At 40.6% G+C, this 20,544-nt stretch overlaps 1 protein-coding gene across 1 annotated transcript; it reads right to left on the bottom strand.

The window, feature by feature from the left end:
* Positions 1-3,775: 3,775 nt before the first annotated feature.
* LONRF1 (LON peptidase N-terminal domain and ring finger 1) lies at positions 3,776-20,257 on the bottom strand. Its single transcript, XM_061992571.1, has 12 exons — positions 19,341-20,257; positions 14,101-14,219; positions 11,698-11,820; positions 10,986-11,132; positions 10,295-10,532; positions 10,119-10,209; positions 9,186-9,300; positions 8,489-8,610; positions 7,223-7,381; positions 6,978-7,140; positions 6,461-6,613; positions 3,776-5,040 (listed from the first exon to the last, which is right to left on the bottom strand). The coding sequence occupies exons 1-12, from the start codon at positions 19,963-19,965 to the stop codon at positions 4,882-4,884; spliced, it is 2,214 nt and encodes a 737-aa protein (XP_061848555.1). The 5' UTR covers positions 19,966-20,257; the 3' UTR covers positions 3,776-4,881.
* Positions 20,258-20,544: the final 287 nt, after the last annotated feature.

The raw sequence follows: 20,544 nt of genomic DNA, 5'->3' as shown, positions 1-20,544 counted from the left end.
CTACAAGCCCTGAATTTCCTGCAGAGCTTAAGGGCCTCTAGAACTGGGTTGCAGTGCCAGTTACCAAATCTTTATCTATTCCACTTAAAATTTATGTGTGTGCATTCAAAAATCCTCAGAAATTGCTGTGCAATGGCTGCTTCAGCAGGGGGACCTGAAGTCACTTAAAGCATCTGCTGTTAAGCTTTTACAGAAGTTTTTTTTGGTTCTTGACAGGACAGAACAGCCTCTTATTCATCAAAGTCTCATTAGGACACACAAAGTCAGTTGTCCTGCCAGGATCCCAAAGCATACCTATTCACTCAAAATGCAATAGGCACCCCACCCCACACACTCTGGCACAGGGCTCAAAGGAATGGCATAAATGACTTGTAAAACCAAAAGTACAAGCATATTATCTTTCCAAGTCTTGTAAAGCCTCTAGCAACATTTGAATCTGGCCTAGTCTTTCATGAGTTCAAAGCAAACATTTCTCACTACTAGTATTCCAGCATCACTTTGACTTCTACAGCCACCCCCACCAACATATCTTACAAAGATAGATCTTTGCATTTTAAACTTTGTGGACCTTTTACAGACCCCGAGAAACAATTTGCTAGAACAAATGTGATGGATGAAGTTTGTGTATTTGCCAGTTTTGGAAAGAAAAATTAAATTTCTGAACCTAAAGTTCATCAATTCTCATCTGGGACACCAACTTATTACAAGAAATGACATTTTTTAAGAGTCATTTAAAGTGAAGAGACTAGAGGTGCATATTAATTATGAATTAAGAATTTCAGGGACATCTCTGGCCACAATTTAGCAAAACTGAGAAAAGGTCCTTGCCAGAAAGATTTGAAAAATACACATCAGTTCTTGGCAGACTCAAGTACAGAGTCTTGGCAGACTCTGTACTCTCAAGTACAGAGACTCCGACTCCTTATGTTGAACTTTATGACTTTTCTCATATTAACACACACATTCAATTCATTGTGTCTGTTTACAGATGACCAGGCATTTGAGACACTTCTTTTTTGTTCTCACATTTATGTAAAGAACATGTCTACATCATCTTGTCAATGTCATGATTGAACAGGGAAGGCACAATCCTACAAATGTGGCACTCCAACACTAACTTGGATCAATCCTTGTTGGCTGATCCAGAGGTGCTGCCCAATGAAGGAGAGATCCTTGTATCATGACAGAGGAGAGGTTGACAATTTCCCTGACAATTTCCATCATCACACAAGACTAATTAAGTGTCCCTTGCCTGCACATCAAGTGACACTTCCCCTTTTCCCTTTTGCTCATGCCCAGATTGCTCGCATTCCACTCAGGCTTGATTACATTGATTGTCAACTTTATTATAATAAAGTTAATCCAACTCGGTCCTTAATCTGTTGCCATTTTATCATCCAGTAGCTAAAGAACCCTTGCTGTGTGACATTAGGGGAAAAACCAATTTAGAAAAATAATCAATGGAAGTATCCCCAAACGCAAAACAGTGTGTACAAAGCACACCTTGGCATCTCTCCAAGAGATTTACTGAAATGTCTACACTAGCATTCAGGTGAGCTTGTTCTGCACTATTCCGACTGCAAAAAGTTGTAGTGGTTTTGCCTGGGCAGGTTTTTTGACGGCAGGGGGAGCTACAGAGGTGGCTTCTTTAAACAAAGAGCTGCCAGAGGCTCCACCTGTAGCTGATGGGGCTAGGGCCACTCAATACTAAGATGGACCCACAGCTGATCCAGGCCTGGCCAATTAGTGACGGAGGTAATGCCTCTGTGAATTACATATTTGAGAAGAAGTTGCTGCACAGTTGCTAAACTGCAACAGCAATGCAAAATGAGAATGTGAAAACATCTCTGCAAACACAAAGGTCAGTGGAGGAGGGGGACAAGGGAGCTTAGGCCCTGAAAGAAAGACTCCCCTGTGGCCTGTCGTGAGGACCATGGTGAGGCAGCTGTGCCCTTGCAGTCCATAGAGGCCACCAGGGAGCAGAGATCCACTTGCAGCCCGTGGACGAGCCTGCACCAGAGCAGGTGGATGACTAAAGGAGGCTGTGACTCCATGGGAAGCTCACCCTGGAGCAAATTCCTGGCAGGACCTGGGAGCCCATGGGGAGAGAGGAGCCCATGCCAGAGCAGGTTTGCTGTCAGCACTTGCGATCCCATGAGGGACCCAGGCTGGAGCAGTCGGTACCTGAAGGACTGTTCTCCCCATGGATGACCCACGCTGGGGCAGGGTGTGAGGAGCTGCAGCCCATGGGAAGGACCCACACTGGAGAAGTTTGTGAGGGACCCCACAGTGTAGCAGTGGGAAGTGTGAAGAGGCCTCCCCCCAAGAAGAAGCAGCAGCAAAGTCCATCTGTAACAAACTGACTGCAACTCCTATCCCCCATGCTGCTGAGAGGGAAGGAAGGAGAGTCCTGGGAAGAAGAAGGGGCGGGGGGAGGTGTTTCAAGATTTGGTTTTATTTTTCATCTCCCAGTTCTTATAGTTTCTTTAATAAATCAAACCTTTTTCTCCCCGAGTTGAGTCTGTCTTGCCCATGATGCTAATTGCTGAGTGATCTGTCCGTCCTTAACTCACAAACCTCTCACTACATTTCTCTCTCTCTCCTGTCCCATTTGGGAGGGGGAGCAATATGACTTGGTGAACACCTGGCTAAATCACCACAGAAGTGAACTGAAATGGTCCATAAAACAACCACTTGAAAAAACACCAACTTAAAAATCCCCTTAAAAATCTTTCCTCCCCATTTTCAATTTAATATTATTCCCAACAGCACCTACAATGAGCATGTATGTGGATTAGCTACTGAAGAGTGGTACTTAAGATCAGTCTTAAAGCAGCATGTGTTAATCACAGTAACTTTGCTATTTTCATTGTTGCTGGGTTTTTTTTAAGAAAGTTTTCTCTTTCATGGTTTACAATTCCAGAAGTAGAATTTTATATGCACAGCACAGTGCAAGTCAACTGACACTTTATCTGAAATTTTATTTTATTAAAATGTCATGGAAACATAAAAACATACAAAAGCCACACCTTCCAGTAGACTGGGGAATACTCTGTTGCAAAATTAAAGCTTGTGGCAAGGGGAAAAAAAAATTACCAGTAGATTGCCTGAGTATTTCAAGCCTGGCTACAGGGACTTTTTGCTGTCAAGAAATAAAAATCCCATCAGCTGCACTCTTAAAAAGATCATGGTGATACAAAGTTTAAGGTTCTGAGGTTATAACATACTGAAGTGGAAAAATAGAGTACTCCTTTCTCCTTTTATTATGCATAAAAAGCTTTCAAAATGTTAATCTGGGACTGTATTCATATAATAAAGAGGAAATTTACCCTTGATAGAAGCCCACATTAAAAATGATTCAGCAGATTTTGTGTTGCCTGTGATATCTCAAACTTTAAACTCCAGAAGAGTACAACACTCGAGCATCTGATTAGCCAATCTGTGAAATACCTAACTGCTCTGCAAGAACAGTTTCCCACAACTTTTTAAGTTTTGTGAAATGCAAACTTCATATCTGAAACCATTTTAATTTAAACAAGATAGATACAAAAGCAGGACTCCAGCAAAAAAACTTGTCTGTCCAAACTTGTCTTGTACCTGCTTGAGACAGGTATTATAATCAGAAACAGATTATGTACATACCAATTACGTCATGAAGTGTCCAGAAACTTGATGTAGGTTAAACAGCTGCTTCTGGATTTACTTAAGATCTCACTTAAGATCCCAGAATGGAAGCATATGGAAAAAGACTTAGTTTCTGATAAAGTTAAAAATATTACAAACTTTTAGCTTTTATTGAAAATTAAATATATTAGCAAAAGCAAGATTTAAGAAATATTTTACAAATGATTTACATACAAGAGAGCCAGTATCAGACATATTCACAAATATGCAAATCTTTAATTACAAAAAGTACCTATTGGCAGCACGATGCTAACCTTGCCACTGCAGTGTGCTCTACTATTGATATCAATAAGGCATAGAACTCACATTTGCACCAACTTAAAAAGTCCAAATAAAACTTTAAGCTTTTACATCCTGGATGCACAATCCCCAATACACACACACACGCACACACAGGCACACACTCTAAAGATTTCTTCTTTTAAGCTCTATAAACTAAGTGTGTGCTCTGGAAGAACAGCCAGCCTGAAAAGCCCAGTAGAAATGTAACTGGTACTAGCATTTAGTTTTCAGTTTCCTCTTTAACATGTACAGGCCTAGGTATGTAAACCATATTCACAGTTTGTTTTTAGACTGAAGTACCTTTTTTTTTTTTTTGCATTTGCTCCTTAACATTGGCTCTCAGTTCAGCATAGAGTTCATCATGTCACCTGTCCTGGGATACATAAATTTACAAGATAACTTAAAAATCTGTGCCATATTCATGGTCAAGATAACTCAACAAAAGTAGTAATATCCAACAGTGACATTCAATACTATATTTCAAATATTTGTGCAAACAGCAAATGAACAGTTGTAAGAGGCAAACATTTGCAAAACCTTTAATACCTCCTCAGCATTGTAAACTTGGGACTACCAGCCTTAAGTCCTGCACTTCCCACAACTTTAAAAAGTCAGCGGCTAAAATTATCAAGTCTCAAAAACGTTCTCCTCTAAATAGTGCAAATTGTAACGTAGAGAACGGGAAAAACATATCTAGCTGGATTGGCTCTGTGCAATCGTCAGTGGTCTCCTCTCAGTTGAAGAAAGTGTGCATTCAAAGAACCGTGTGGTTCAGGAAGTCTTGAAGGTGAGGAGAGAGAAAAAGCAGTTCCATTACACTTCTCAATCCAGCACTAGATGTGCAAAGGCAGCAAAAATTCCAGCTGCTACTACAACCAGAGCAGAGTAACTTTTCAGGAAGACCCAGGCGGTTAGTCACTTGGACTGGTCTCTAGAAAAATAGGTGAGTATATGTTGGATTTTTATCAGACGGTCCTTTAAAGACATCATGGAGAGAACTGACAGCTGATATCTGGGGTCTACGGGGAGAACAGCTAGAAGCCACCAACACCAAGCAGGTCCATTGGGCATTGCCTGAAAATAAAAGATAAGCTGGTCACTGATTACCAACGCAGTATAGCTGAGTAACATCAAGATATTAAAAGACAAAGTCATCAAGGAAAAAGACTAGTTTAAAGTTTGATACTAGCTAGAGAATTCCACATCTCTAAGGATGAGAAAGGTTCTGAAGAGATGTCTTCTGATGCCTTCCCAACTGAGAAGTCAAAGTAAACTTCAAAGAAGCTTGATAAAGCAATTATTCTTAAGACAACAGAGGAAGCTCACAGCTTCCTAGGGAATAGATGGCTAACAGTAACCTAATAACAAACCTCTCTGATAAAATCTAAATTCACTACCTGTCATGCTATTCTTGAGGCTTGAATGTTCTTCAAGGCTAATGTTTTTATTACAATTGTCTTTGTTATTAACATTTTCCTGTACTTCATTCAATTCTCAACACCAATCGTTAGATGTCATGCCCAGAAGTGGACATAATACTCCTCAGCAGAGGGCCTATCACTACAGAGAAGATCAATTACCTCAAATGACTTGCAAAAATATTACTGGTAGTGGTATGCTCCAGGATGACATTTCCTCCCTTGCATTTGTGTTACACAGTTGACAGATTTGCGTTCTATTGTAAATCACAGGTACACACTCACAGGATTGCTGCCCTGTGAGTTATCCCGGTTTTGCACACTTAGTCTTCCTTCCTAGCATGTTGTTTTAAATCTGGAGTTTTTTACTAAATTGTTATAAAATCACTACTGCATTCATGTACTGGCCTCCACAGCATCTACAGTCCTCCCAGAGTGGTTAATAAAGTCTTGTAAAAGCATGTAGCAGATGGGTGAGGGACAGGCACTCATCCACTTCATATATAATTCCACTTAGAAAGCCAAATTTTACATATTTTTAAATCTTATTTTTCTTCAGTCTCCTCTCTCCCAGGATCTCACCAACCTTTATTAATTGTTTACAATAACCATTAAAATAGATTGTTACGGCCAGTTTAAGAAACATTTGTGAAATCCTAGCAGCTGTAGCAGTTTATGGCACTAGCTCAGAAAGAGAGAAGTGTTGTTATTACATCTTCGCCAAAGATTACTGCCTGCACATGTCAAAGGGAACAAAATACAGGGTTTAGTCCCCTTAGAATCCTAACGGCTTTACACAAACCCAACAGATTAAAATGCTACTGGAACTTAAAGTGTTCTCTGTTTACTAGTTTTAGCTCCACAGGTACGTATCATCCTTTCCTACTTAAACTCTTTGACAGTGACAGAATTGCCTTTTGTTGCTCATTGTAGGAGAAACAAGATGCAAGCCCTATTGCCTTCAAAGTTGGGAAAAAAAGTGTGGCTTTTTTTTTCTTTTATTGTTTGGCAGTTGTTAGCAGAGTTTTTATTTTTAGAAATAAGCACTTGATAGTAGATATGAAATAATGTCTCACCTGTATATTTTCCTCCCTGTCAGGCATTGGCCCAAAGTGCTGAAGAATCTGAGTGCGAAATTTGTTTCTTAAATTTTGGAACCAGCTGCAGGCCTGATTGTAAACAAAATTGTGAAGTTCTCTCAGTTTCTTTAGTTCTTCTTCATCAGTAACCTATAGGAAGAATGTTATGAAAATATCATTAGAAGAAACAATTGAGGTGCTTCAGTTTAAGTCAAGAAACCTTACACTTCAACTATATTTAGATATATTTCTTGCATTCTCCTAAACCTTGACTCCTAATGACTGAACAGTAGAGAAGTTACAGCTTCAAACTATTGTTAAAACAAAACCCACAGTATTTCTTTGTTGCTTTATAATAATAAAAAATTAAGCTAGCTCCCATTTCTTACATATGCTGGCATCCAGTCGCCCAGTGGTCTAGGGGCCTAGAAATTTGAAACACTTCTCAAGATCAAATCAAGTAAAAATCTTGAGATATTAATACTAGTAAGTATTTAGATAACATTCTGAATACCTTAACATCTTCCAAATATTCGATGTCTGCAGTGCAATAACCATCTTTCATCCCTCTCCGTAAAACTCTAAATCTCTTTCCACCAACTGTATCAACAACAGACCGTCCATCAGGTAGAAAGTGAACGTTCCTAATGTGTAGCATGCATCCATAATCTGCAAAGCTAGAGAGGAGAACTTGTCAGTAATGCAGAAGATATACGAGCTGAGAAGCTTAGAATTTGGATGATTAGGATGACAACCTACCCATTCTGTGAATCACTTATACACATCCCAAACTGTTTAGTTCCAGTTTCCATACTTCTGCGAATCATTAGTCGGTATCTTGGCTCAAACACATGTAGAGGGCAAGGCACAGTAGGATATGCCACAGTGCAAACAAACATTGGAACATTCTTGGTCAAGCTTCAAGAGAACATGAAAAGAAATATGTGGCTTAAAAATCTAAACACTCAACTATGCCAAGGCAATACATCTTTTTCTTTTAGTATGTTTGCTATATTTGAAGTCACAAAGCACTCTTTTCAAAATGTAATAATAAGCACATTGTAATTACTTTCATAAACAATAAACACACAGATTAGCAACACTGACTGAATACCTGTATACTGATTTGAATAAATACTGGACAGTAAGCCCCAGTTACCCTGTTATAGTAGCTAGTCAGTGAATGAAGTGCTGTGTTTTGTTTTCTCTGTAAGGTTTTTTTTTCCCTTTTTTTAGTTTGAGCCACAGAAGTCATTATACTCTCAGAGTTGCATTTTTCCTGGAGCTAAAAAGATGTAGCAGTAACCACTTAGCAGTTAGGTCACCATTTACATCAATCCAGTAACTTTCACCTTGCAGTATGCCTCAGGAAGCCTAATTGAAAACCAAAATAATTTTTTCATGCTATTTTATCAAGCATGTACAGTGGATAGTTGTGAGACTAAAACATCAGCAAGTATTTAATTCTAATAACTTTCAGACTTTAAAATATAATTCTAATGTATAGATTCAGCTATGTATGTTGCATGAGCTATGGTTTTAAATAGCTTTCTGCCAGTTATATCCACATGCTTTATATATCTGAAGGACTCAGCTAGAGATAAACATCAAGATCACAAAAAGAAATTGTCGGGATTTTTTTATCACATCTTTCTTTACGTAACTAATGACTATCATGAACTTTCATGACAAATTCAAGTATCTGAGGCTCTGTAACCAACTCAAGAAGACAATTCCCTTAACAGCAGTAAAGTGCATGCAGAAACAGAAGGGCAAACATGGTTTGTAGAAGACTTAAAAGTCTCACGTTGCTACTATAGAAATGTGATTTTTAGATTTCTACAGTAGTTAAAAAAGTGTTCATTTTCTGAAACACACATTTTAGATGCCAAATACCATGCCTTTATATGCCTGCCTGCATTCATAATATGCCATTGTTAATAATCACAAAAATAAGAAAACATTTCTAGAAAGAATTTCTATACTGATCTCTCAAGTTTTCTTGACAAAAGACAGCAAGCTTACTTTGAGTGTTCAGCAGTTTCTTCAGCATGAATTCTTTTTCTCTCATATAATTCATTAGACAAATATTTCACTATTAATTCCTCCAGCAGCTCTGTGATGCTGTATTTTCTGCTTGCAAGGTACTGTAAGCAATTTTAGAAAAATATATTAAGATTTCTTTTCCTCTAAATTAGCAAAAAGCTTAAGAAAATGCAGCCTTCATTTAAAACAATGATACAGGGCATGTGTCATAAATTTAAACCCATGAAAACCTACAGCTCTGAAGTTCTAACATTTAATTACTTAACACCTAATGTTACTCTTAGGTATTTGAAAATGAGATTCTCTATTGTAGCACTTAGTATCTGACAACTAGAATGTCTAACTCTGTATTTCTGTGCTTACCAGAGACAGAATTGATTTCCCAGGTTATAAAGCCATACGAATCAGGAAAGTATACAGAAATCAGAGAGAGGTTTTACTGAATAGTTAGCAAAAGTTTCCAAACACTCAGGACAAAATTACACCAATAAAGCAGATGGTCCCAGAAGCATAAAACCTCTAAGACCCTGAAGCAAATCTAATCAACTGTATTGACAAAGCTTGTCAAGTTTTTCCTTTCTAGCTGTAATCTATAACCCAAGTTGTTAGGTTTACGTGACACAGTCTTTAAAATGATACCATATTTGTATTTGTGACATTTACTGAGGAACAGTACCTCTTTCAAACTCTCCTTACAGAGTGGACACTGAGGAGCATGGTCTAAACACCGTTCCAAGCAACCTTTGCAAAAAGTATGTCCACATGGGGTTGTCACTGGCTCAAAGAACAGCCTGAAACAAAGTTATTGGTAATTAGATGCCATAGCGAGTGTAATGTTTTGCTAAACAAGTCAAGAATCAACCTCTTTAATTTTTAGGGCTAGTTACACCACAACAAAGCACAGAAAAATTAATCCCAAGTCTCCTTATTCTACCTTTTCCCCTGTACTGCAGTTTGTTTCTATTTAACACCACATCATTATTTTTTTTTTTTTACTTCTGATGAATTTGGACACACTTCAACACTCTAAATAGCTAAATATTTCTCCCACTGTACACAGACTGTGGTTTCACTATGTAGATACTCAGAATATACAAAGTTGAGTGATTCCTTGAGGAAATGTTTTGACAACAGCATTCTATACTAGTAACATAACTATGGACAGTTTAGTATATACACCATGTTTTAAGGTACTTAATCTGAAAATCAAGGCAACTCAGTAAGAGCTTTTAAATACATCAGCTACATTTAAATAGACTAACATTCTGAGTATGAGGTTCACTGGCAATACTTCTAAGCATCAGCCTTCCCAAAATAAGAAGTTAAATAGTTTTATTAACCACAGAAGATCCTGTCCTTTTACAGTTACCAGTTCACAATGCCAAATTTAATTTAAAAGGCAACTCAATTAAAGGAATGCTGTATTATATAGCACTATAGCAAGTGACACATTTAAATAAGGATTTAACTCAAGAAACAGAGGAAGGCTGAAAATCACTGTCTGATACCAGAACTCATCACAACCTATGAGGACCCCAGTTTATATGTGTAATAGACATGTGGCCAAGCATCTATACTGGAAATATTGATTTAAGGAGAAAAATCTTACCTCATACATAGAGAGCACTCAAAATCTGATACATCAATCAAATCCCCTGGAATTGTTCCAAAAGCTAGTGTCCTGTCCCTTTTTGCACTTTCTAAGGAAAAGCAAGACAAAATACTCATTCAAAGAAAGGCACAGGACAATGAATACTTCGAATTTCAAAGTAAGTGACAATTTACCTCCTTGCTTTTTGTGTTTGTTTCTTCCATCTTCACACACAATTGTATCCTGTTCTGAAAAGGAAAGCTTTCTTTTCAACAAAGCACCTTTTTCTTGGCCAGAGAGAAGGGGTTCAGAGGACACTCTCTTTAAGCCATCTTCCTTGGCAAGGTCTTTTGTTGAGTTAAGAGCATGGGCAGACTGTGCACGATTTAAACTTCCCCTGACAGGCTCCAGTACATCTGATCCTCCTAAACTCTGTAATAGTAAGATGAGCTGAACTATACTTAAAAGAGTAACACAAATCTAAGTGAACATGCAAAGATATATATGCAGCAAACTGATACCCACAGTTAGTTCATTAGTTTAACTAGAGAAATTTCCTAAGTCAAGATGGTATTCAAATTCGCTTAGCATTAACAATTCAAAAACCTCTATCTGCTTCAAAGAGAAGAAAAACTGTATTTCTCTTGCTTTTGAAGTCACTAATATAAAATCTCAGTGCCTTCTAATAATTAGTTCACTGGAACGAGAAGCCTAACACTCCAAATGAAAAGACATTACTTGTAAATGGCAATTCTTTTCTTCCTATTTAGCCAATTACAGAAAATCAGCATTTAGGCTACAAAGTAACTATACAAATAAGGACAACAGAACATCTGCTGTTTGCACATCAGCCAAAGAGAGAAGTTACCCTATAGATTTTGTTACCTGCTCAGCACAAAACTGTAAGTTGCAGTAAGACTCAGTCACCTCAGAACCAAGTATAAAAGGTTTACTTCGATTATGTGGTGAACTCCAAGCAGACTCCTTCAGACTCTCTCCTAACTTCTCTGGTGACAGCACATCACACAATGTCTGGAAAACAAATAGCTAAATGTTCATCATAAAAAGGGACCCAGACATAGTTTTATTATAAAACTACATACAAAAATAAAGATTTTCATCTACATCAAATTATCCTCATAAGTAGGAGTTTCAAGCAGTAACTGAGAAAGAAAGTGGAGAACAAGCAGAAATCTACACTTATATTACTGAAATTTATCTAGAAATCTTTCTACCACAAGCAAGTGAGCTCTTGAAATAGAGTTAGATATTATCAATCTAATATCATGCAGCGTTTTCAGTGTAAATTTTCATTATCAAAGAAAACCTGTTGTGCTCTGGGCATGAAAAATTTCAACTTGGAATATTTAACTTGCTGCCTGCTTTCCAGTTTTCTAGATTTTCATTTAGTAACTTCAAAAGCATCTGTACTTAAAACGAGTACGTTAGGACTATCTCTTCAACATAGTATGATTTGTCTCAAAATGAATTAATTTCCCACCTGAACCTTCTCTGTATTTATTGAATATTTTTAGATGCCCAAAGCCTACCATACTGGGAGCTTTAATAAGGAATCAAGTTTCATAAATGAAATTACCCTTTCTACTTCTAGCTTGGCTGGAAGAAAGTCCTCATCAAGGGCTAAGCACTGTAGAAACAGTTGTAAGGCATCACCTACAAAGCCAGAGTCTTGCAGCACTTTTCCTTTCCGGAAGTAGACCTGAAAAATAGATACCACAAATATATTTCTAGAGAGTATGCGAATTGCAGTATTTATCTTACAAGCATAACAATAGAGTTTGAATTAGAACCCTCCATGACAAAAATAATGTAACTCTTCAGAAACTTCAGCTGTGCACAGTGTGGATGATCTATATGGCCTAAAAAACAACCCCTGAGATGTTTAAATGGAGTCATGGGATAAGCTGGTGTTAGTTTCCTTACAGTTAATTTGGTTTTGTTTACATGAAGAGTTAAAAACCTGACTAGTGTTGAATTCAGTAAAAGCCTTATTTGCCCCTTTTTCAATCCTTTAGAGAGAAAGATGAAGGACATAAAATGCAAATTATTACATAGCTTCATACAGCAGCTTACAGGATACCCTTTTTGCCCTCAGTTTCATTAAAAGCCTTATGTTTCCAGCCTGCATGAGAAAGGTAACTACAAACAAAACAATCCACACAACCATGCATTCCTTATAGACATCTTCATTTGTATTCCTAACATAAAACAATATATTTTTCCAGCTGCTTCCTCAAACTGTATTTTGTTCTTGAACACTAGAAAACAGCTAGGAAAAAAAAAAAAATCTGTACACTATTTTCTCTGAGAATAATAAAAAAAAAAGGGTGAGAAAATACTACTGAATTTTGCTGATCCTATCTATAGCTATATGACATTGGAACTAGGAAGTCCCTTATCGAAGGTATGTCAATTTTTTAAAGTTGCATTTGCAGTAATATAAATCCAATTTAGATAAAAAAACCAGTTATCTACAAAAGTTAGATAAATCAAAAATATCTATAACTATACATGAGGTCATAGAATGGTAGGGGTTGGAAAGGACCTTCAGAGATCATCTAGTCCATTCCCCTTGCAGAGGCAGGTCCACCTAGATCAGGTCACATAGGAACGTGTCCAGGTGGGTCTTGAAGACCTCCAAGGAAGGACACTCCACAGCCTCCCTGGGCAGCCTGTGCCAGGGCTCCCTCATCCTCACAGTGAAATAGTTTTTTCCTATGCTTAAATGGAACTTTTTGTGTTCCAGCTCCATTCCATTACCCCTTGTCCAGTTGCTAGATACAACTGAAAAAAGGGATGCCCCAATCTCTTGACACCCACCCTTTAGATATTTATAAATGTTAATAAGATCACCCCTCAATCTCCTCTTCTCCAGACTAAACAGCCCCAGTTCCCACAACCTTTCCTTGTATGAAAGATGTTCTGTACCCTTGATCATCTTGGTGGCCCTGCGCTGGACTCTCTCCAGCACTTCCCTGTCCCTCTTGAGCTGAGGAGCCCAGAACTGGACACAGGACTCCAGATGAGGCCTCATCAGGGCAGAGTAAAGGGGGAGCAGAACCTCCCTTGACCTGCTGGCCACATTCTTCTTGATGCATCCATCCCAGGATGCCATTGGGATGTTGGATAAGGAGCCAAAAAGTGAACTAAGGAAGTAATAAAAAAAAAAAAAAAAATCCCCAGAATGCAATTTCTATGGAATGAGTGTCAGTATTAATGTTGTCAAACAAGGCTGTCAGATGAGGGCATACATCATCTTTGATAGATTTGGGCAGTTTCATTAAGATGCTCAAGAAGGAAAGCATCCTAATCCTTTAAGAGACAGTTTATTTTCCTCCAGAGAGGAGAATTGTTAGAGGAATCCATCAAATCAAGCTCAGTTATGTGATGTGAGGTTTCATTACTACAATGCTAAGAGGCAAAAAAGTAGGATGCTCTCCAAATTTGCAGTAGCCATGGAACTGCCAAACACAGGAGATATTAAGACAGCAACAGTTATCTCCCCCTGTGTGGCAAGATCTTGCTGCTCCTGCTGTGATCAGAGTTTACACGTTACTGTAATATGCACTATCTTGCAGTTCTGAAGGCCAGTGACTCCCCAGCTGCCTGCACAATTGGTAAAGCTTAGTTCCCACTGAGTTTCTTCTGGCTTTGTGAAGAAAAACTTTTCAAGCTAAACCAGCAAAGTGTCTTTCTCTTGATACAAAGTAACAAATAAACAGTAGGATGCCCAAAGTCCAGCTGTTACAGTTACATCACCATAAACTCCAAGTATAGCCATCATTCAGCTCTGAGCTGCCACACTCATCAGTAGCCTGCCTCATATAAGTAACTATTTTAAGACACTTTTTAACATTTTGCATGGTTTACAATGTAACATTTAAGGCAGCTGACCTAGGTTCTTAACTTGATGCAGATATTAATTAATTTTATTGCTAAAACACATATTTTGAAAAATTAAGAGTGCATATCAACTTACCTCTGGCCAATTTGGCATTTTAGAAATAAGAAAATTTAGATCTTCTATGGCTGTTTTATATTCTTGGAGGCCAACATATGACTCAGCTCTGTAAATTCTTAGCATCAAGTCACTGGAATCTGAAGACAAAAATTAAGTAACACTTTTAACAATTCAGAAATTTGTAATTTTAATTAGATACCCTTTCATAGAGATATGTCATAACCACGCTTTTTTCTACCATATTTTCAAAACTGCTGAAGCAATTTCCCACCCCACAGTGTTTAGGTAATAAAAGTGACAGTAAGTCCAGGCTCATGTGTTTCAAGCTGAAGATCACATTTTGGACCTTCTAATGTATCTTGAAGCGAAAAGAAATTGTATTTTAGAAGTTTTAACATTGAGGCCAATAGAATAAAGTACCACTTGGTACTGTTGTGACAACAAAAATTGAGGACTAAGTAGACTTTAACTTAACTTTCAACCTGTTTGAAGCCACAGAAATCTAGAAATTCAATGCATGTATTAAAAAGTCTAAGTATTACCATGTTTGCTTTCAAACATTCAAGGTTTTTCCTTAGCCTGCCATTTGTTTCTATAATGCCCGATCCCTTCCAATTACGGTTGGAGATACAGATGCCACTGTCACAACGGTATCCAACTGGTTTTATCACTGTGAGGTCTGAAAACAGTATAAGAAAGCCTTAAGCACCCACTGGAAACTCTGTTCTAAGGAGCTGTACCAGTGGAACTTTCACAACAGGAAAAAACCTGTGTTCAGTAAACACAAGTTCTCATGTCCAACATACAGCATTTTGCACTTCCGGTGAAGCAACCTCCAAACGGGAAGCACACCCATCTCCACACCACTAAAACTATGGTTTTCATAATACAACTAATTGTAGCTGTTGCTTGGAAAAAGTGCCAGTAGCCTGTTTTCTTGGGGTTTTTTGTTTTTAAATACACCTGTGCTTTTCATTGAAGGAGACAAGTCAAACGTTTGTCTACTGTAAACAATACCACAATGAAATCTTTCTTGTTTCAACAGGGTTTTCTTGAGAAGGGATCATTTCAATCCAATATTCCATCATTCTAAATGTCCAGATCGAATTTTTGTCATTTCCAACATTAGCTTGTTTTACATTTAAAAGCCAATGGTCAATGTTCCCACATATTCCATCATACTGCTTTGTATTTACATTGAGAATGCTACATGTAAAAAGAGCTTAATTGAAAAGAAAGGGTTATGGAAAAATCAAAGCTGACAGAAGATTTCGCAGCTGAAACTTGTCTTTCTGATTTGTCTTTTGAGATGACAGTTTCTCTATATTACCAAATCTAGTTTGTTTGTTTTTTATTTTATTTTAGACATAACAAAATCTTTGTGTTAAGAGAACTCTGGGAAACTCTCTTCCTCTGTCAGTGACTAATTCTGCAAGCAGAACAACTCTGAACCAGGCTTTCCTATGGTTTTGTGATTGCTATAGCCTAGTAAGGCAGGAGCTCAAATCATATTCTTCAGATCATTTTTTTTCTGTTGTACTTGACTCTTTGATGTCCAACAGAGTTAGTATCAAACAAAATTCTTTGCTTCAGAAGTAGCAATAAGTGTAGGTTTTTGTTCTCTGATAAGCTATCTATTTGTACATTATCAGAGGGAGCTCATGTTCTTCAGACTTTCAAGTTTATAAGGTGACCTGAGGAACTCTGAGCCTTCTCTACTGGGGGAAGGTGAGGGTTATTTTGGAAATAAAAACGTGAGTCCATGACTACAGAAAGCAGACATTTTATCCTTTTCAAAGAGGAAAGCATGATTGTGAATGAACTTGTACAATGCAAAGGGCTACACCAAGGAGTTTAACTGGGACCCCAACTCTGCAAATGAACACCGACAGCACTGCCAAGGAATGATTAATATACATAACAAACTGTGTCTAAATATTTTCAAGACAAAAGGATCTAAATTTATATGTCCAATTTTGCAAACATAATTTAATTTCTACACTTTGTAAGGGTGAAAACATAATTTTGCAATTGTTCAGCATCTATTTTAACATTTTCCATCTAAAAGGAGGATGCAAAACTATTTCAAATCCTTAGACCACAGACTAAACAAAGCAGAAACACAGTTTGTGCCTGAATTTTCCGTTTCTGTAACCTAATATACTGTAAATACAGAAAACACTCACATCTAGCATACCCAAAGACAAATGATTGTCATAAAAGAGACATCAAGTGCTTTCAGTGCAGAACTGTGCACACCAGTTATTATTACATTTATAGGAAAGTATATCAAGGTGTCCACACACAAAACTCCACTCAAAATGCATTCTTTTTTAGTATTACTTCCAACTATTTGCTCTTGGCTACTGTCAGTGTAAGCATACCAATAAATGGACCATCTCTGGTCTGATCCTGCATGCATTTCATATGGTTCTTAATTCCATATAAAATTGTTTAAAGTAAGAGACATGAACATCACAACTACTATGCAGAAAAACTTTAGGACGTAGTGTTTATTAATACAGTACTATAAGTCACCTCAATGATCGGGAGTTGGAACACACAATCCATGAGAAGATGCTAAGAGAACTGGGCTTGTTTAATAGAAAACAATTCCCAAAGGTCTTAGGGGAACCCAACAGCCTTCTGGCACTGAAGAGGAGACTACCTAGAAGACTCTTTACTGAAGTGCATGGAGTGCAAAACAAGAAACGGTGGCTACAAACTGTAACAAGGTCACTTCAGATGTGAAATATAAAGAAAACTTTTAACTACAAAGGTAATTAACCTTTAAGCAGGTCACCCAGAGAGGCTGTGGCATCTTCATCCTTTCGTGATCCAGCAAGACAAAACCTCAAGCAAACAGCTTAGAACACAACATTTACTCTACTTTGAACCAGAGGTTGATTGGTCATCGGGCCTCCTGAGGTACACTCCAGCAGGCATAGTTGGTTCAGACCCAACTCAAGCCTATTAGCTGCGTGTTTCAAGATACTTGATTAAAGACAAGCCACACTTGTATTTTAATCCAATAGACTTCCTTTAACTAAACTGTTTCATTTCAATCTCTGCAACAAACATATTAACCACATGAATGTTAACGTTCCTCATGTTTTTTAAAAAGTTGCATTTAATGCAAGAAATGATGAAAAGTTGCCTTTTGAGTAAAGGTTTAGTGCCAATACCTTATTTAGGACATCAGATTTATATTTCTCACAATTTCTTAACTCTCTGCATAAAAAAGAAACATAAGTGGACTAACAGTGAGGAAACATTGAAAGAGAACATGAATAACTTTAAACATGAACCTATTCCTTATGCTACATCTCTTTCATCTCTTAAGCTTTTTCAAGATTTATGTTCTGGAGGAAGATAGAAAGTGTACCAGCAGCTATTAATTAGTTCTCCATTGGCCTGAAATCACCTTCAATTTGTAGTTATGAGCTCACTGCTCTAAATTCACATGTAAGGTGCGTCTGCATTCCAATTCATGAAGTTCTTTAGTATCTTTACGAGAATACTTGTAATATTGATAGGTCTCAGAACTGGAGACATAGGAAACGGTTGTATAAAGGCTCTGAAACTGAGCTTCTAGCACTTAATTCTCTCACAGGTACTGAATTTGAATAACAAAATTTTGGATAAGCATCAGAGTTGGTAGCAATTCTCAAATGTTAAACCTATTTTGAAGTAAAAATTGAAGACATAGCTTCATAAAAAAAACAAAGAATCAAAATTCTTTCCTCAAAGTTACCTAAATAGCATTGCTAAACTCACAGAAGAAATATTAGCCAGAATCTGTAGAATTAATTTTCTCTTTTGTTCTTTTAAGGCATTCTTGAAACACGAAACAGAATCCTTGTCAACATTTGTGATCAATAACGGATTCATCAGTTCATACCCTGAAGGCCACTGAGTTTAGACTCTATTTCTGCATGACCTGTATGAATCAATGCTGTACTTCACAATACCAAGAAGTCTGCTTCTTACAGTTCCAAGATTTAAAATAGATCAGCCGCCTTCTCGGGTCACACCTATATCCTACATTTCGGAAACACCCTGGCAAATAACTGAATCTCTTTAAATTAGGTTGCCGAAAGGCATATCTAATACATCTGAAATTTAATCCCACCTACACTGAAAACAATGTACCCTGACACTGGGTCTAACGTATCTCCCCAGAGCAGACTGGAAGGATTAGACTTATGCAAGCTTTTGGGTTTTCTCTCCGCTGTAGACAACTGTATAAACATAATATACATGATCTGTAAAAATATTAATTCCTAAATCTCTGAACATAAATAAAATGGCTCAAGTGACCACCAGGTCACCACATGGGTGACCAGGTGTTAAAAATCCATAGTGGGATAAAAACGACAAAGGAATATGATAGGATCCACCTAGGTCTATCAATCACACAAATCTGACTACCTCTACAAAGCACAGAGTGTGGAAAAAGTGGTGATCTGTGAAGTGCTGGTGGGTACAGGGCGTCAGGGTGAAAGCGAGGCTCTACGTCCCCTCCCGTCCTTGCACCCTCTTCCAACGCCACATTATAAAACTCCAACCACACCCACTCATGATGTCACTGCCATTACACAACCTGTCCCCCTCCGTGCCTGCCTGCTTATGCAACCGGGCCCGGCCCGCTGGGAATTGTCTTGGTGACACTTCTGACTGAAAATAGGTCTCTCTCAAGAAACAAGGTTAAGTACAGCAAAAGAGTTTCTCTTGTCCATGCACAGTGATTACTAAATACAAAACAACAACAGTAAAAAGGGACCACAAACTCTTCTGTAAACAAGTCCCACGAAAGCATGGGCAGGGGGAAAGACCTGAGGAACCCGACGTTGGTCGCTTCTCCATGCCCCTGCAGTGTACCCTGCTAATAGGCTTGGCGCCCAATCGAGGTCTGCACAGCTACGCACCCCGTAAGCGGTGCCTCTACTCCACCAGATGACGGGAAGGTTCCTTGAACCTTCTCAGCGAACTTGAGAAAACTTCGGACGTTCTTTATCGGTCCGTTTCGATCCCTGACGCCCTCAGCAGCAGCGAAACGGGGCTGAAGGAAAGGAAGGAAACAGCGCACCCACCTACTCCGCCACGCTCACAGCCCGCCCGAACCCGATCCTCTTCGCTACAGCCCGCCACCGTCCCGCCGGGACGAGGGCGGGGAGCGCGGCGGGACGGGATGGGACTCTGCGGCTGGTACCCGCGCGACGGGGAGGGGGAAGAGCCGGCCTCCTCCCGAGCCTTACCTGCTCGCAGAGCCTGGTTAGCGGCGCCCAGCGCCTCTCGGAAGCGGCCCTGGGCTAGCAGCTCCTCCAGCCGGCTCCCGGTCCTCGCCCGCTCGCACTCGCCCGGGAACCACTTTTCCGCCAGCTGGCTTAGGACGACGCTGGTCCGCAGCGAGGCGGCAGCCGTGCTGGTGCCCCCCGCCGGCAGCAGCCAGTCCCGGCAGCGGCGGCAGCGGGCCCGCAGCTCCCTCCGGAGACAGCGGCGGCAGTAGGTGTGCCCGCACGGGACGGTGACCGGCTCGCTCAGGAACCTGCCGCAGCCGCAGCAGCGCAGCGGCCCCTCGGCCGCGCCCCCGCCCGCCGCCGCGGCCCCGCGGTCCCGGATCCAGCCCAGCCCCTGCCGCAGGCGGTAGTTCAGCACCAGGCAGTCCACGAGAGTCCCGAGCCGCTGAGGTCCAGTGAGGGGGCCGAGGCACAGCGGCGCCAAGGATGCGCCCACCACTTCCTTCAGGCGGCTCCCAGGCACCAGCCTCTCGCCCAGCCGCGGCAGCCGCTCCCTCTCTCCGTCCGTCTGCTCGCCCGGGCTCCCGCTCCCGCCTGGCTCCGGCGATACCTCCGAGCCCACGGTCACGGGAGAGAACGCCATCGGCTGCCCGGCTGCGGCGAAGGGGGTGTGGCGCTCCCGCTCCGGCCGCCGGGCTCGGCTCCGCGCACGACGCTGAGGCACTGACGGCGCGGGGCGGAGGAGGAAGCGAGGCACCCTCGCGGGCGGGGTGGGGGGGAGGGTCACGTGCGCGCCTCTGCGCGCGCGACCCGGGGCCACGATCCCCTGCCCGGCGAGGCGGCGGCGGCGGCGCGCGCCCAGCGCTGCCCCCCTTTCAAACCTCTCCGTCGCGCGCCCTCACCCCGCCGGCTTACATAAAGCGCTACGTCAGCTGACCGCCGCGCTGGGCGGCCATTGGCGGCGGGCGGCGCCGCCGGGGGGCGGCCCGGGAGGAGGGCGCAAGATGGAAGGAGGTTACAAAACAGCGCTCCACGCGCGCGCCGTGACGGTGCGGGGGGCGGGGTTGGCGCCAGGCGGCCGCGGAGCGCGGCGAGTCACGCGGGGGGCGGGAAGCGGGAAGGCGCGGCCAGCCAGCCAGCCAGCCGATGGGCGGGCGGGCGGACCAGGGTCGCTTCTTCCCTGCCCTTCAAAGCCCGCCCGGCTCCCCGGAGCCCAGCCTGG

The sequence above is a fragment of the Colius striatus genome, chromosome 3 (assembly GCF_028858725.1).
Source record: "Colius striatus isolate bColStr4 chromosome 3, bColStr4.1.hap1, whole genome shotgun sequence".
NCBI classification, from domain to species: domain Eukaryota; kingdom Metazoa; phylum Chordata; class Aves; order Coliiformes; family Coliidae; genus Colius; species Colius striatus.
The sequence above is the reverse complement of the archived record's forward strand: the minus strand, read 5'-3'. Positions and strand labels throughout refer to the sequence as shown.